Here is a 15,916-nt window from a genome sequence, read left to right as displayed (position 1 = left end):
TGTGCTTAATAAAAATTTCAGGGATGTTCTATTTCATTTCATGAAACATTGGACAAACTTTACATGATGCGTTTATATATTTGTTCAGTCGTACACATTCGGCAGAGAATAGCTGCATTGTCATCAGATGACAACAGAAGTGCAACGCTATTAGGCTGGCAGCCACACAAGTAAATTTGCTTATTTTTTGCAAAAACAATGCATGGCCTTCATATTTCTAATGTTGATCATGAAAAGAATGTAGCCAGCTACATTTCCTAATGTTTCGCTTAAAGTTAATCTTGAATTTTACTGGAGAAAAGTAGGTTAGCTACACCAAGAATAGTACAGAAGAAAAGCGTTGTCTGCTTATAGAATGCCCATTTGTGAATTCGCATCCGAGTGTACAACTGAAGAACAAAATTAGATGCGTTTACAAAACGCAGCAAGAAATATATGGGTTTGATTTGAAATCAAGAATTCTGCATTAACTAGTAAGTTAACGCAACCCCTAAAGTTTATCTCAGTGAGTTACTGAATTATGGGGCATCATATTGTGCCATGTTCGCAAAGTTTGAGAAGTAAAACGCCCTTTGGATGAGTTCTGTACAGCTACCACTGCTATCTTTTGATATCATTGTTTTTTCTACTGTGTCTACTGTGTTTTTCTGTTCTCAGCCGGTCTGCTCCTCCCCCATATTCTCAGAGGAGAACAGGCAGGCCTTTTTCCCTAGCGACTCCAGACTCCACACAGACACAGTATACATGCTGCTTTAAAACCAGTACTGTTATTCCTTCAGACAAAAATGCGTCAAAACTTTGTTCCTTTGCACAATGTTTCTCGTTCACACGCACTGGTAAATGTCCAAACTCACAGTATATAGGTAGGAGCTACCGAATGGTATGCATAACTTTGTAATACCCTTGTTAAAACCAAGTATAGAGTTTATATGTTGTAATTAATTGGTATGAGATTTTTTTTAAATTTGAAATAAAACAGCCCTTAAGGCCTGAATATTTGTTTGTTTTTTCTTCCCAGTATGAGAGGAGTTGCTATATTTATTGAATAAACCTTTTTCCATGAAGTTAGAGCGAATTAAGATGGAATCTCAACGTAACTTATGTCGTACAAAGCCGAGGATATCCATCATACTAATTATCATTGCAGGATGAATGTGAGGTAGTAAAGTAATTGAAATATGTTGCATGAGAAAATAATCTGGTTATATTAAAAAAGGGGACATACGTAAATGCTAAAAAAATAACTTTTTGGTCAGTGTGGTGTGTGTAACCTTTATTTACAATGACAGCCTACCCTGGCCAAATCCGGACGACGCTGGGCCAATTGTGTGCCGCCATATGGGACTCCCAATCACAGTCAGATGTAATACAGCCTGGTTTCGAACCAGGGACTGTAGTGACGCCTCTTGCACTGAGATGCAGTGCCTTAGACCACTACATCCATGTGTTAACTATTTAACTGTACTAGAATGCTTAAAAAGGAGGCAAAAAAATGTTAAATATCGTTATCGTTTTTTTTGGCAGGGCAAATATCGGATATCGGCCAAAAATGACATGTCGATGCAACACAACTGACAACCAATTATCCTCCTCAGAGAGTGGAGGAGAATACCTGCTGCCTGATCCTAATGATTACAACTACAATCATGTAGCTACAGTGGCAAGCTATATGACATGAAATCCTTTATTGAATAATTGTATGGCACTAGGAAAAGGGTTAGACTATCTTTGACAAATAGGCCTAGACTATCATTGCTGGGGAGATAATTTGGTAACCCTTTACTTGACACCCAGTGTCATGGTCATAACCATGTCATATGTCATGACAGCTGATATTATGACAGGTTATAACAAGTTATACGGTCATGACCCCTATATTTAGTGTTGTGACATATATTGCGTTATTTTATGGCGGGTTATGACACCTGCATAAGCGTCAAACCACACATTTATTCAAATTATATATTTTTTCAGCCAAGAAGTTTCCTTTGGTTTGAAAGTTTATATTTTAAATCCTTTGTGGTTGTAATGAACTCTTTACGGTCATGTTTTTTCATAATTTTTTTAATAACTTACAGAAGATATACTTTATGATACAGTCATGAAGCATTATGACCATCCTGTCATTTTACTTGGACTAAGACTAAGAAAATACCCTAACAATGTCAAAATGTTTATGACCAATCAATCATATAAGCCAGATAAGCCTATCACATACGTCTTTAAATCCGTCATTAGTCAAAAAGAGGGCGTCTTGTCCTGCTCCTGAAATCTGCTCTTGCATTCATCAGCAACAGCGCATTGGGGTAGGTGCATGTCTGACATCAATGTGTGCGCAATATCATTGATAATTTTATAACATAAACATAGTCATGCCAAAAGTTGAGAATGACGCAAATGTTAATTTCCACAAAGTTTGCTGCTTCAGTGTCTTTAGATATGCAGAGGCAGTATATCACATTGCAATCCGTTTTGTCACCAAAGCCCCATATACTACCCACCATTGCGACCTGTACGCTCTCGTTGGCTGGCCCTCGCTTCATACTCGTCGCCAAACCCACTGGCTCCATGTCATCTACAAGACCCTGCTAGGTAAAGTCCCCCCTTATCTCAGCTCGCTGGTCACCATAGCATCTCCCACCTGTAGCACACGCTCCAGCAGGTATATCTCTCTAGTCACCCCCAAGACCAATTCTTTCTTTGGCCGCCTCTCCTTCCAGTTCTCTGCTGCCAATGACTGGAACGAACTACAAAAATCTCTGAAACTGGAAACACTTATCTCCCTCACTAGCTTTAAGCACCAACTGTCAGAGCAGCTCACAGATTACTGCAACTGTACATAGCCCACCTATAATTTAGCCCAAACAACTACCTCTTTCCCTACTGTATTTAATTTATTTATTTATTTTGCTCCTTTGCACCCCATTATTTTTATTTCTACTTTGCACATTCTTCCATTGCAAATCTACCATTCCAGTGTTTTACTTGCTATATTGTATTTACTTTGCCACCATGGCCTTTTTTTGCCTTTACCTCCCTTCTCACCTCATTTGCTCACATCGTATATAGACTTGTTTATACTGTATTATTGACTGTATGTTTGTTTTACTCCATGTGTAACTCTGTGTCGTTGTATCTGTCGAACTGCTTTGCTTTATCTTGGCCAGGTCACAATTGTAAATGAGAACTTGTTCTCAACTTGCCTACCTGGTTAAATAAAGGTGAAATAAAATAAAATATATTTTTTTTGTCAGATGTTACAATGGAATACTGAAGTATAATTACAAGCATTTCATACGTTTCAAAGGCTTTTATTAACAATTACATGAAGTTGATGCAAAGAGTCAATATTTGCAGTGTTGATCCTTCTTTTTCAAGACCTCTGCAATCCGCCCTGGCATGCTGTTAATTAACTTCTGGGCCACTGATGGCAGCCCATTCATGCATAATCAATGCTTGGATTTCGTCAGAAATTGGGGGTTTTTGTTTGTCCACCCGCCTCTTGAGGATTGACCACAAATTCTCATTGGGATTAAGGTCTAGGGAGCTTCCTGGCCATGGACTCAAAATATCGATGTTTTGTTTCCCGAGCCACTTAGTTGTCACTTTTGCCTTATGGCAAGGTGCTCCATCATGCTGGAAAAGGCATTGTTCGTCACCAAACTGTTCCAGGATGGTTGGGAGAAGTTGCTCTCGGAGGATGTGTTAGTACCATTCTTTTTTCATGGCTGTGTTCTTAGGCAAAATTGTGAGTGAGCCCACTCCCTTGACTGAGAAGCAACCCCACACATGAACGGTCTCAGGATGCTTTACTGTTGGCATGACACAGGACTGATGGTAGCGCTCACCTCGTCGTCTCCGGACAAGCTTTTTTCCGGATGCCCATAACAATCGGAAAGGGGATTCAATAAGAGAAAAATGCTTTACTCCAGTCCACAGCAGTCCAATCCCTGTACCCTTTGCAGAATATCAGGTCTGTCCCTGATGATTTTCCTGGAGAGAAGTGGCTTCTTGCTGCCCTTCTTGACACCAGGCCATCCTCCAAAAGTCTTCGCCACACCGTGCGTGCAGACGCACTCACACCTGCGTGCAGCCATTCCTGAGCAAGCTCTGTACTGGTGGTGCCCCAATCCCGCAGCTGAATCAACTTTAGGAGACGGTCCTGGTGCTTGCTGGACTTGCTTGGGCGTTTCCTTGCAGGTAACCATGGTTGACAGAGGAAGAACAATGATTCCAAGCACCAGCCTCCTTTTGAAGCTTCCAGTCTGTTATTCGAACTCAATCAGCATGACAGAGTGATCTCCAGCCTTGTCCTCGTCAACACTCACACCTGTGTTAACGAGAGAATCACTGACATGATGTCAGCTGGTCCTTTTGTGGCAGGGCTGAAATGCAGTGGAAATGTTTTTTGGGGGTTTCAGTTCATTTGCATGGCAAAGAGGGACTTTGAAATTAATCTGATCATTCTTCATAACATTCTGGAGTATATGCAAATTGCCATCATACAAACTGAGGCAGCAGACTTTGAAAATTAATATTTGTGTCATTCTCAAAACTTTTGGCCACGACTGTACGTACTGTTGATACTTAGGCTATGGTGTAATGTAATGGTTTGCCTTGTATGGTAGCTTTTGTGTGTTTTGACACTCATGTAGGTGTCATAACCAGCAATAAAATAACACAATATACCATATGTCACAGCAGGTACAAATATATGCGTTATGAACATATGACTATGGCGCTGGGTGTCAAGGTATTTCTTGCCCAATTTATCCATCATTACATTTGTGGATTATTTATTTTTAACAAGAGCAATGGAAGCCAAGCCATCTGTGCCTTACGAATGACTATATAAATTATGCCAGTCAGTGCGGGGCTATTCATTATGTGGAGGCTGGTGTGGCTCTGACTTGGGCAAACTGCTGATTTCGCCATGTTCCAGGAAGTAAAATAAACTCCTTTTGTAAAGCTTGGCTGTATGCTCTAGTAGCGTTGTGTATCCACTTGCCCAATCGAGCAGTGCATTGTCCCACTGGCTCTGATTGCAAAGTTGCTTAAGCCTAGCTATTCATTCTGTCCTTGTTATTATGTCGCAATAATGTGGTTCCCTTCCAAATAAAAAAACTCAAGTGCAAACTCAGTTTTGAGAAGCAGTGCGTGCATGTAATTATGTCTAGTGTGGTGAGTGAGTGCAGTGCCAAAGGGGATGCTCTTTCCAGCCTTTACCCTGAACACATCTTCGTGGCTCTCCTCCAAGTCTCCATTGCTGGTGACCGATATCTCTGCCGCAGGGCTCCTGTGGACCTCCTCATCCATAGTGCTGTCCTGCAATCACAAACAGATATGGTAAGATATTAAACAGTGCTTCATACATTGCATGAGACTTAGCTCAATGTCCTCTTCCAAGTGTGCACGAGTGAAGCTGTAGGCCTATGCTTTTAACCTAAAGTTTGTCTATAAGAGTAAGTAGAGGGCTCTCAAAAGAATTTGATAACTATGGGCTGCCATCTTGTGGTCACTGCCACCAGAAGTGATGAACAATACTGCAGGATGTTCTCAATGTATTAGGATGGTTTTTAAAACAGTCTCAAGCTGAGTTATTGCATAAAAGGAGATCAGTCAACCTTCAGAGAATTACACACGTTACCTCACATGCAAGCTCACCTGACCACTTCATAGAGCAAGAATAATAGGAAAACATCAAATGTTTTTTAGAGCACTGAGAAGGATGGAGAGATGTGGTTTAGTGAGGAAGGGGGCCGATGTCAGGTTAGAGGAGAAGGAACAGTTTATGGCCCACATCACTAATTCCCTGCCTAGCAATAAAGATGTCATGTTTAGAGAGGAGACTCCACCCAAATCGGGGTGTAATGTGTATATATATATATATATATATATATATATATATAACACACATACATACATACATACATACACACACACATATACACACACACACACACACACACAGGTGGAAATCCAGTGGGTGAATAAACTTGGTTTGAGCGTGATTAAACATCTGAGCTTTTTTACTATGTTTATTTGGAACCTAACAACAAAATTAACCATTTCTAATCTACATAAATAGAACTGGAATCAACACATGATCCTTCAGTTTTTCCAAAGATCCAACCATTCTCCATGGCAATGCTTTTACGTGGGCCTCTCCAAGACCATTCCAGGTCTCCCATAGTTATCAGGGCAAAAAAAATCCAACCATCTCCTTAGTCCTTTAGGGTTAAACGTTGTGTTATGACTGAGGAACAGATTCTCAAATTGCATCATTATCTCAGACAAAGCAGAACTATCTGGGTCAAGCAGAGTTATTGTACTGCTTCATGACTCCATGGAATCTGGGCAAGGCAAATTCAACAAACACAAGGGTGAAGCCGCTGTCAGTAAATATACAAAAAAAAATGTCCATATACCAGACCAAACAAAACTTCCAGTTGTCAAAACAGATAGGGCTAAATATCTGGTATGATAGTGTTAAGAAGAGAGTCAAAGAGCACCCCTTCAAGCCATTTAGATACTTCAGTCACACGTCGTCACCCATAGGGAGAATATGTAGGATGTTATCTCAATGTATTAGGATGGTTTTTAAAACAGTCTCAAGCTGAGTTATTGCATAAAAGGAGATCAGTCAACCTTCAGAGAATTACACAAGTTACCTCACATGCAAGCTCACCTGACCACTTCATAGAGCAATAATAATAGGAAAACATCAAATGTTTTTAGAGCACTGAGAAGGATGGAGAGATGTGGTTTAGTGAGGAAGGGGGCCGAGGTCAGGATAGAGGAGAAGGAACAGTTCATGGCCCACATCACTAATTCCCTGCCTAGCAATAAAGATGTCATGTTTAGAGATACTTCAGTCACACGTCGTCACCCATAGGGAGAATATGTAGGACTGTGAAAAGCAGCACATTCACACCTTTTCCCACAAAACCACACTCACTGTCTGAAAAGGCTAAAAATACAGATGGGCGTACTTGCTAAAGCAGCAACACCAACCCTGTTCATGCAGCAGGAATTGTGTTGGTCAATTAAGCATGAATCTGTGTGTTTAAAGGCTTTGCTTAAAGCATGGGTCAAGGACAGCTACAATTTTAAATAACTATTCATTGAAACACTTCAAAGATTCATCAATTCCAAATTCTCTATTAGGAAATAAAAAAAGTATTATTAGGCTATAGTCTGTAGGTAGAAAACCTTGTGACATTGTCATCATTGACCCATAAGGAATTACTGGAACGGTGGTTAATAATTTGATGCCGGCTATAAATGTTAATAGCATAGGCAGCTGTATTACGTCAGTAAGTAAGGCGTTGACACATTGACTTAAAACACGACCATAACTTCCTCTTGCAAGTTGGACACAGTAGAATGGTGTTTACGCATCACACTTAAACAAAAGCCTGGATGACAAAACGTAGCATTTTTAGGGCCAGGATACCTAACTTGGCATAGCTACGGTGGAAGGCTAACACTTTTATAGCACCCAGTCAGTATAAAGCTAAGTCATAGCAGCTATATTATCTGCATTTCTGAAACCAGTGTGGTAGGAGGTTGGCACTTGGCATGGTCCCCTGCCATTGTCAAGGGTTTATTATTACTTGGAAATACCAAAGTCGAACATGAACTCCGCCCCTCAGTTGCCTTGGACTTTTGTCTAAATAATGCAGATAGCCGCCACTAGATAACTAGCCAAGAAAGGCTAGCACTAGCGTAAATGCTTGTGTGAAGTGCAGGTAAGCGTAAATGCTCCATTCACAGACCATGCTAACGAGATCAAGCAGTGCTAATGCTAACATCAAAATGAGAGGATGAGACAAGCCCTTAAGAAGATTTAAAATGGCACACAGAGTGAGCCAAAATCAACCGGCAAAAGGGACAGGTCTGCTTCATTGGAACCAGATGAGATCAAGTTCATGAACCAAGAGTAGGCTATCTGGAGGATACGCATACAATTTGTTGCTGCCTAAATATGACTATTATTTCACAAGCCACACAAATGGGAAAATACACTATAAACAAGCACAAACACAGAGCACTGCTTTGTTTATGTGTTTGTCATTTGGTATGTGCATGAGTACATGAACCGCTCAAGAAGACAAAACCTAATAAAGACAAATAATATTTTGGAAGCTCATCCGGGGAAGAAGTAAGCCAGTATACTTTCTCCTTATTCCGTTGCATTAGGACAAAGCATAGGTCCTAATGCATTTCCAATAGTTCAATATGATTCAGTGTATGAAGATATTCTCGGTCATTGGACTTGTTTTAAACATTGCCAAAAACCAGCTCCATAAGAAACAAAGAGCTTCGTGAAATTATTTGGACTGCTTTGGCAGCGGAGTGTGCCAAAGGTGCAGAGAGAACCAGGTATCAGATAACACACAACGTGAATATTTTAAAAAGCCACAAGAAGCCCACATTCAGGCAGGCAACAGAGACATCCACAGGTAGGCTTGTCTAACTGTTGAGGTAGATAAGACAGACTCCCATCCATCTCGTCTTCCCAGAGTACGAGTTTTAACAAGCCAATATAGCAGTACCAATTTCCAAAGAACAAAAACTGGTTACAAGACACAGAAATGGTTCTACGGTACTGAAAGGGTGAACATGGGGGCAAGGTTTGGCATATCAGAGAGACAGAGCTCAGGCCCCTGGAGTTCAGTAGCCTGGAAACTAGCTGACAAGTTGGGGGAGGGAAGGATAACAACAGCAGCCTCCTGATCAGCTGAACTGAGGGAAGAAACCAAGGCTCGCTTCTTAAAGATCAGGGCAGAACGTAAGGCAACCGGGGCTTACTAGCGAGACGGGTAAAGTGATTGCATAGTATGTGACGACTTCACGCAGCCCATTACAGAAATCGAGTGCATAAACTATAGCCTTTCTATCAAAAAACAAGAGGCAGTTATTATGAAGCCATGACATCACCACCTGAAGCACACTCCATTATGATGCACAATTACTCATTTGACGTTGGCAACGACCCAAGTGAATCTGCATCGAACTAACAGCTTGGAGTGGTTGGATACAGCTGCAGGGGATCTGACTTTGACTGGGAACATCGAGGTAGCCGTGCAAATCACTCTGCCTACAGCAATTACCCTGCCATGTGACAGGCCTATTCAATTCAGGGTGCTGTATCCACACACACAGGAAACACTGGGTGGGATTCTTATACACCGCTCGCGACGCGTGCGTTGCAAAATAAATGTAGAAATCTATGTTATTCAATTATTGCACCCACACTGCTCGCGCACGCCAATGAGCGTCTGTGTTGCCAAGGGCTAAAATAGAACTCCTTTATATTTCTGGTACAGATCACACTGCAAGCCCTGCCTCTCCCATCTCCTCATTGGTTATAACCAAGTGGGTGATTGAAAGACGAACTGTGTTGCCAGTCGGTGTAGTAATACTATGAATGTTTAGATGCCAATCACCATATATGTTCAAAAATGAAAAAGCCTGGAAGGAGGAGAGATGACTAGAAACGATTCGGTTGACAATTTTATCTGTGGATTAATTGTCGGAGTAGAGGTCCTTGTGCATTTCAGGTAAAATAACAAATTAGCTAGCAACAGCAAGCTAGCTAAATAGGACAAATTAGCTAGCAAGTGCAAGCTAACATGCTAAATTGCCATAAAGGTTTAATGCTTTTCGACCTGTTCCCAAATTAATGTAATTGGTTCAGAGATTGTTTTGATATTTTGACCTGCGTGTCATCATCGCGTTTGGTGTAGGGGGACAAAATAAATGTATGCACGATGGCGTACACGCGCAGCCGGTTTGGGTTCCGTGTTACAATTGCTGGGATCAGTCACACGTACAGGCCACACCATGGCTAGGATGGGACAATAGTGTCACTACTGCATAAAGGTGGCTGCTGATATGCTGAGAGTCAAAGGCAAACATAACATCATGGCATGTACCTGTAAACACAACTCAATTAAAGTGAATCAATTAAAATACAAATGTAATTAAACAATTGTATTGGCATTAGAATGCATGCAGGGGAATTCACAGGAAGCATAGACCATCACCAGCATTTTCACTGGTGCTACCAGACACCACAGGACAACAACTAACCAGGAAGTATACCTTGTAAAACTAAGATGGTTACGGAAAATTTAAACCAACAACACAAATGCACTAGCCCAAACACCTACTAGAGTTGCACCAAACAGACAAATTTGAAACGTAAGGGGAAAGCACCAACAACAAAAAAAGGGATCAACAATTAAAGGAAATTTAAAATCAATAATTATTGATTCAGAGCATTAACTCAAGTTCATGTTGTATTTTGTTAAGAAATGGTTCATAAGCTATATCAGCATTGGATATCATAAAAATAACGATATCCTGAACTATGGTGTAATGCTATCCATGTTTTTGTGACATATAGCAACATGAACCAGAGTGCTGGAATTAATGATTCCCAGAGCTGTTCTCTGCATTGAAGATAAATGTCACCTTTGTATGAGTATCTTCATTTTTCTTTTGTTCCTTTGCTGTATCATTATCAGTAGTCACTGTATGGCAATTTTCCCTTTTAGCACCGGCATTGTCAGAATGTGCATTGCCACTAGTGTTTGGAACATCATCATCATGCTCAGCATTCACACTGGTTTGTGTAATTTTGTTGCTCTGAATATTATCATTTTGAGCACCATCGTAGTCTTCAGCATTATTGTTGTCATTTTGAACATCACTGTCGTTTTCTGCTCTGTCATCATGAGGAACTTCATCATTGTTCAGTACATAGTCAGTACAATCAAAGCTGTGAGCATCCTCCTTGCTTGCTCTTCGAAATTCTTCAGTATTCTTAGCCTCCAAAGATGAACCCATTTGCATGTCCTGGGCTGGAGCCTTCCTGGACTCAGCTTCAACACTGACTTCAGACATTCCTGAAAACAAACATAGGAGGGCATGAATAGGTCCCTGCCAGCCATCACATTTAATAACGTAGAGGGCATCGATCCAGGCAGCTGCATTTCAGGCAAACACCTCACGACGCAAGATAACCGTCCTTTCAAGTTATTGATTTGCTGGGGGAAAGAATGTAGCCTAAACTCATGGCACGCTTGCTTGTCCGGTGATTCTGTTTTACTAAGACTTAACAAGGAGTAAATAAGTGTGACGATATTACACAGGCTGACTATTGTTAAGAAGAAATACTAGGACTATTTTAAATGCAACTCCAAAGAGTGGCATAAAGAACATGAGCCACTATTCCAAAGAGACAAATGTCAATGCACATTCTTGCATTCAATGGCAATTAACAAATTAGGTGAATAGCTATGCTGCTGGATAGGCTAGTTCATCACCACACAATCATTGTTTGTGCAGGTATCTTGACCAATGTCTGCAGGGGCGATTCCAGGCAAAAGCGACATAAGTGGTTGCTTAGGGCCCCCAGCTGCCAGTGGGCCCAGATTGATTTTGTTAGTCATTTTCACTCAGATATCACAACATGGCATAAGTCATTACAAAATGCGTATAATTGTAGGAAATTACCTTTAAAAATGCAAAAATGTCTTTCCACCCCATTGGAAAAAGTGGCAGAATTGCAGGAAATTAGCTGTAGAACTGCAAATGCGAAACTGGTTATAAAATTGCAATGTTCTCTCCACCGGACCCCATCGCAAAATGTGTAGAATTGCAGAAACATTGTTTTACAACTGCAACTTTTTCTCTACGCCGAATGGCAATGTGTAGAATGGCAGGTCACGAACTTTTAAAACTAAAATGTCTCTCTTCAGTCAAGAGGAAGGCCACTAAAATGTTTTGAGGTGCAGGGCCCCTCAACCAAATCTCATTTAGGGCCCCCAAATGGCTAGATTCAGCCCTGCATGTCTGGAGATGGAGGGAGGAAGCATCCACTCTGACATTCAAGAAAACACCTTGTAGAGTCCATGCCGACAGAGTAAGGCTGTTCTGAGGACAAAGGGGGGTCAACTCAATATTAGGTAGGTGTTCCAAAATGTTTTGTACACTCAGTGTTTAGGCCTACTAATCTATAACTTTGAACATTCCTGCATTGATGCTATGGACTGGCCCGCACATTCCTGTTTTGTAGGCAAACATAATACCACAAAACTGTGGCTCCAACTGTAAAACAGTGCTTCATGTAGATAACCAGATATTAGACCATATACACGTCATGGAAAACAAAAAATAAAAACATTTAAGGTGACAATTTACCATTTAGACCTCTGAACAGAGAACAATATACTATTCCTCAACATTTTACTCATGACATTGAAGTAATGTTTTACTTTAAAATGAGGGTGCTGATAAATCCTGTTAAGTGAAGGACGCGATTGGCATGATGACATGAACCAAATATATCCAAATGAGGGGATGAGGAAAACTTTTGGTAACAGCTGGTTATGTTGGATATCAATCAGTCAAATGTATTTATAAAGCCCTTCTTACATCAGCTGATGTCACAAAGTGTTGTACAGAAACCCAGCCTAAAACCCCAAACAATGCAGGTGTAGAAGCACAGATGTAGTTGTTATTTGGCTATTTAAATCAACCAATTCATGCGTGATCAGAATTGATGTAAATTACATTTCATGTTGAACACTTTATTCCATAACAGGTTGTTGACCTAAATGTCTGACTTTAGTGGTATATGTAGGCCTATATAGAGAATAATGAAAGCAACAGGGAAATTTCGTTTGGCATGGCCCGTTTCCCCGGGTGTGTGGAGATTTTTGGGATTCTCCAATGGAGTGTCTAAAAACATACAAACTGGGCCATGCAAAACCTGCCGGACTAAATGTCATAATGGACACGTAAACGGTAGTCAGGTCAGTAGTTTGCCATCTTAAAAAAAAGAGGGCATGCTAATTAGTAGCCATCTATAACGTTCTAATTTATCGAATGAAAATAAAACTATTGCCTAACTTTTAATTGATTGCGAGCTAAACCCTGAAAAAGTGTATGGCTTCACTGCTTACCATGGCCTTCCATTCTTACAAAGCAACACTCACTTTGGATTTAAAATAGTAACTAACCGCTACATAGCGAACGTCATAATATTTCTTAGTTAACTAGAAACATTAAACGTAGCTGGCTAGAGAGCAGGTACAGAAACAGTTGCCTGTTAGCTGTAACGTTACTGTTAACCATGAATGACAATGTCGACACGGTCAGTCAGAAGAACGTAACTAACATGTTGCTTAACGTTGGCGGTGTCACTTTCATCATTTGTCCAGCTGAGTACAATCGCCAAACGCGGAAACTAGCGGTGACACAAGAGCTAACTTTTTAGAACTAGTCACGGTAACGTTACCTACCTAACGTTACTAGCTTTCTACACACAAATGTCATTGGTAGTCCCATAGGACGGCGCACAATTGGCCCAGGGTCGTCCGAGTTAAGGGAGGGTTTGGCCAGGAAGGCCGTCATTGTAAAGAACAATTGTTCTTAACTGACTTGCCTAGTTAAATAAAGGTTAAATAAAATAAATAAAAAAGCTAGTTAAGTCACATGACACAGTCATAGCCCGTCACTGCTAGCTAAAGCTAGTTAGCTAGCTTGACTGCTTGTTGTTGTGCTGAAAAACTCAAATATGCAACTGATAATGTACCTGCAGCTTTTGTCCGGACCTTTATCTCTGTGTTTCTTGGTGCAAAAGGTTCCACTCCCGGTATTTGTGAAGAAAATACAGCTAGCTTACTACTTACTGTATAAAATGTAAATCAGCGCCCATTGGTTCCCTGGTGGCCCTGGCCTGTGAAGCTACCCATAATAAGGACGTCAGTGGAATTTGTGGTTCGTATTCAAAATAAAAGTTCCCCACTGAAACTGATCCAAACGGATATAAATAGTGGAATATTACTAGATCATGCTAAACAAGGTTGGAATGTTCTTATATAACTTAACAAATAAATACAATACATAATTAATTTGACAAACAGTAAACAAAAAAACAACAGTCCTAATAGCACTGTGTATGTATTAGACTGCATACTTGCATTAGGGGCGTACATACACTGAGTGTGTAAAACATTAGGAGCACCTTCCTAATATTGAGTTCCATCCCCTTTCGCTCTCAGAACAGCTTCAATTCATCAGGAATGGACTCTACAACGTGTCAATAGTGTTCCATGGGGATGCTGACCCCTGTTGATTCCAATGCTTCCCACAGTTGTGTCAAGTTGTCTGGTTGTCCTTTTGGTGGTGGAACATTCTTGATTCACACAGGAAACTGTTGAGCGTGAAAAACCCAGCAGCATTGCAGTTTTTTGACACACTCAAGCCGGTGCACCTGGCACCTACTACCATACCCATTTCAAAGGCACTTAAATATTTTGTCTTTCCCATTCACCCCTCTGAATGGCACACATACACAATCCATGTTTCAATTGTTATCCAATACACACAATTGAATGACTGGTGAGGTGATTTCCCACAGTCAAAGTCCTGCAATAAGAGCTATGATGATAATATTTGTGTAAATTCTTTGGAAATGTAATCTGTGGGTGTCACTGTGTAGGCTGATACCCAATACAGTGCATTCGGAAAGTATTCAGACCCCATTAACTTTTCCAAACTTTAAAAAAAAGTTACAGCCTTATTCTAAAAAAAATCCTAATCTATCTTCACACAACACCCCATAATTACAAAGGGAAAACAGGATTTTAGAAATGTTGCAAAACTATTCAAAGTAAAAAAACAGAAACACCTTATTTACAGTACATAAGTATTCAGACCCTTTGCTATGAGACTCCAAATTGAGCTCAGGTGAATACTGTTTCCATTGATCATCCTTGAGATGTTTCAACAACTTGATTGGAGTCCATTTGTGGTAAATTCAATTGATTGGACATGATTTGGAAAGGCACACAAATCAAATCAAAATAAAATGTTTTTGGTCACATACACGTGATTAGCAGATTTCATTGTGGGTGTAGCGAAATGCTTGTGTTTCTAGCAACGACAGTGCAGTAATATCTAACAATTTCCCAACATATACCCAATACAACAAATCTAAGTAAGGAATGGAATGAATAATATATACATATATGAACGAGCAATGTCAGAGCGGCATAGAGTAGAATAGTATAGAATACACTATTACATATGAGATGAGTAATGCAAGATATGTCAACATTAAACATTAAAGTGACTAGTGTTCCATTTATTAAAGTGGCCAGTCTATGTATATAGGCAGCAGCCTCTATGTGCTAGTGATGGCTATTTATCACCTATATTATATTAGGTCTATATTAGGTCCCACAGTTGACTGTGCATGACAGAGCAAAAACCAAGCCGTTGTGGTGACCGAGAACCCAATGTTCACTCTGACAGAGCTCCAGAGTTCCTCTGTGGAGATGGGAGAACCTTCCAAAAGGACAATCATCTCTGCGGCACTCCACCAATCAGGCCTTTATGGTAGAGTGGTCAAACAGAAGCCTCTCCTCAATACAAGGCACATGACAGCCCGCTTGGAGTTTGCCAAAACTAGACCATGAGAAACAAGATTCCCTGGTCTGATGAAATTAGAGATTGAGCTCTTTGGCCTGAATGCCATGGGTCACGTGTGGATGAAACCAGGCACTGTTCATCACCTGGTCAATACCATCCCTGATATTTCAGTTTTTTTATACTTAAGCAAAAATGTCTAAAAACCTGTTTTTGGAAAAAGTGAAGGGGTCTGAATACCTTCCGAATGCACTGGATCTTTATGTTCCCAATGCAATTATGCAGTCTAATACATCCACAGTGGGATTATAACTATTTACATAACGACATTCCAACCTTGCTTGGCATTATCTAGTCCAAATATGGCATTATTCCACTATTTGTATCCGTTTAGATGAGTTTAATTTGGCAACTTTTATTTTTAAGTTGTCCAGCAAATTCCACTGTTGTGGATCATCCTTGTTGTGGC

At 40.4% G+C, this 15,916-nt stretch overlaps 1 protein-coding gene across 6 annotated transcripts in view; it reads right to left on the bottom strand.

The window, feature by feature from the left end:
- LOC110497481 (arfaptin-1) overlaps positions 1–13,801 on the bottom strand; it is a 46,697-nt gene extending 32,896 nt beyond the window's left edge. For 2 of the 6 annotated variants that reach the window (XM_036954466.1, XM_036954467.1), the window contains exons 1-3: positions 13,317–13,443; positions 10,483–10,916; positions 5,227–5,325 (exon numbers count right to left, since the gene is read on the bottom strand). In XM_036954466.1, coding sequence (XP_036810361.1) covers positions 5,227–5,325; positions 10,483–10,916; positions 13,317–13,428 — 645 coding nt within the window. In that variant the 5' untranslated portion in view covers positions 13,429–13,443. Of the gene's footprint in view, positions 1–5,226; positions 5,326–10,482; positions 10,917–13,316; positions 13,444–13,609 lie in introns of those variants that run through there. The other 4 variants (XM_021573604.2, XM_021573606.2, XM_021573609.2 and 1 more) reach the window with 4 other exon arrangements.
- Positions 13,802–15,916: the final 2,115 nt, after the last annotated feature.

The sequence above is a fragment of the Oncorhynchus mykiss genome, chromosome 19, assembly GCF_013265735.2.
Source record: "Oncorhynchus mykiss isolate Arlee chromosome 19, USDA_OmykA_1.1, whole genome shotgun sequence".
Lineage (NCBI taxonomy): Eukaryota > Metazoa > Chordata > Actinopteri > Salmoniformes > Salmonidae > Oncorhynchus > Oncorhynchus mykiss.
This window is presented reverse-complemented; position numbering and strand designations above follow the sequence as displayed.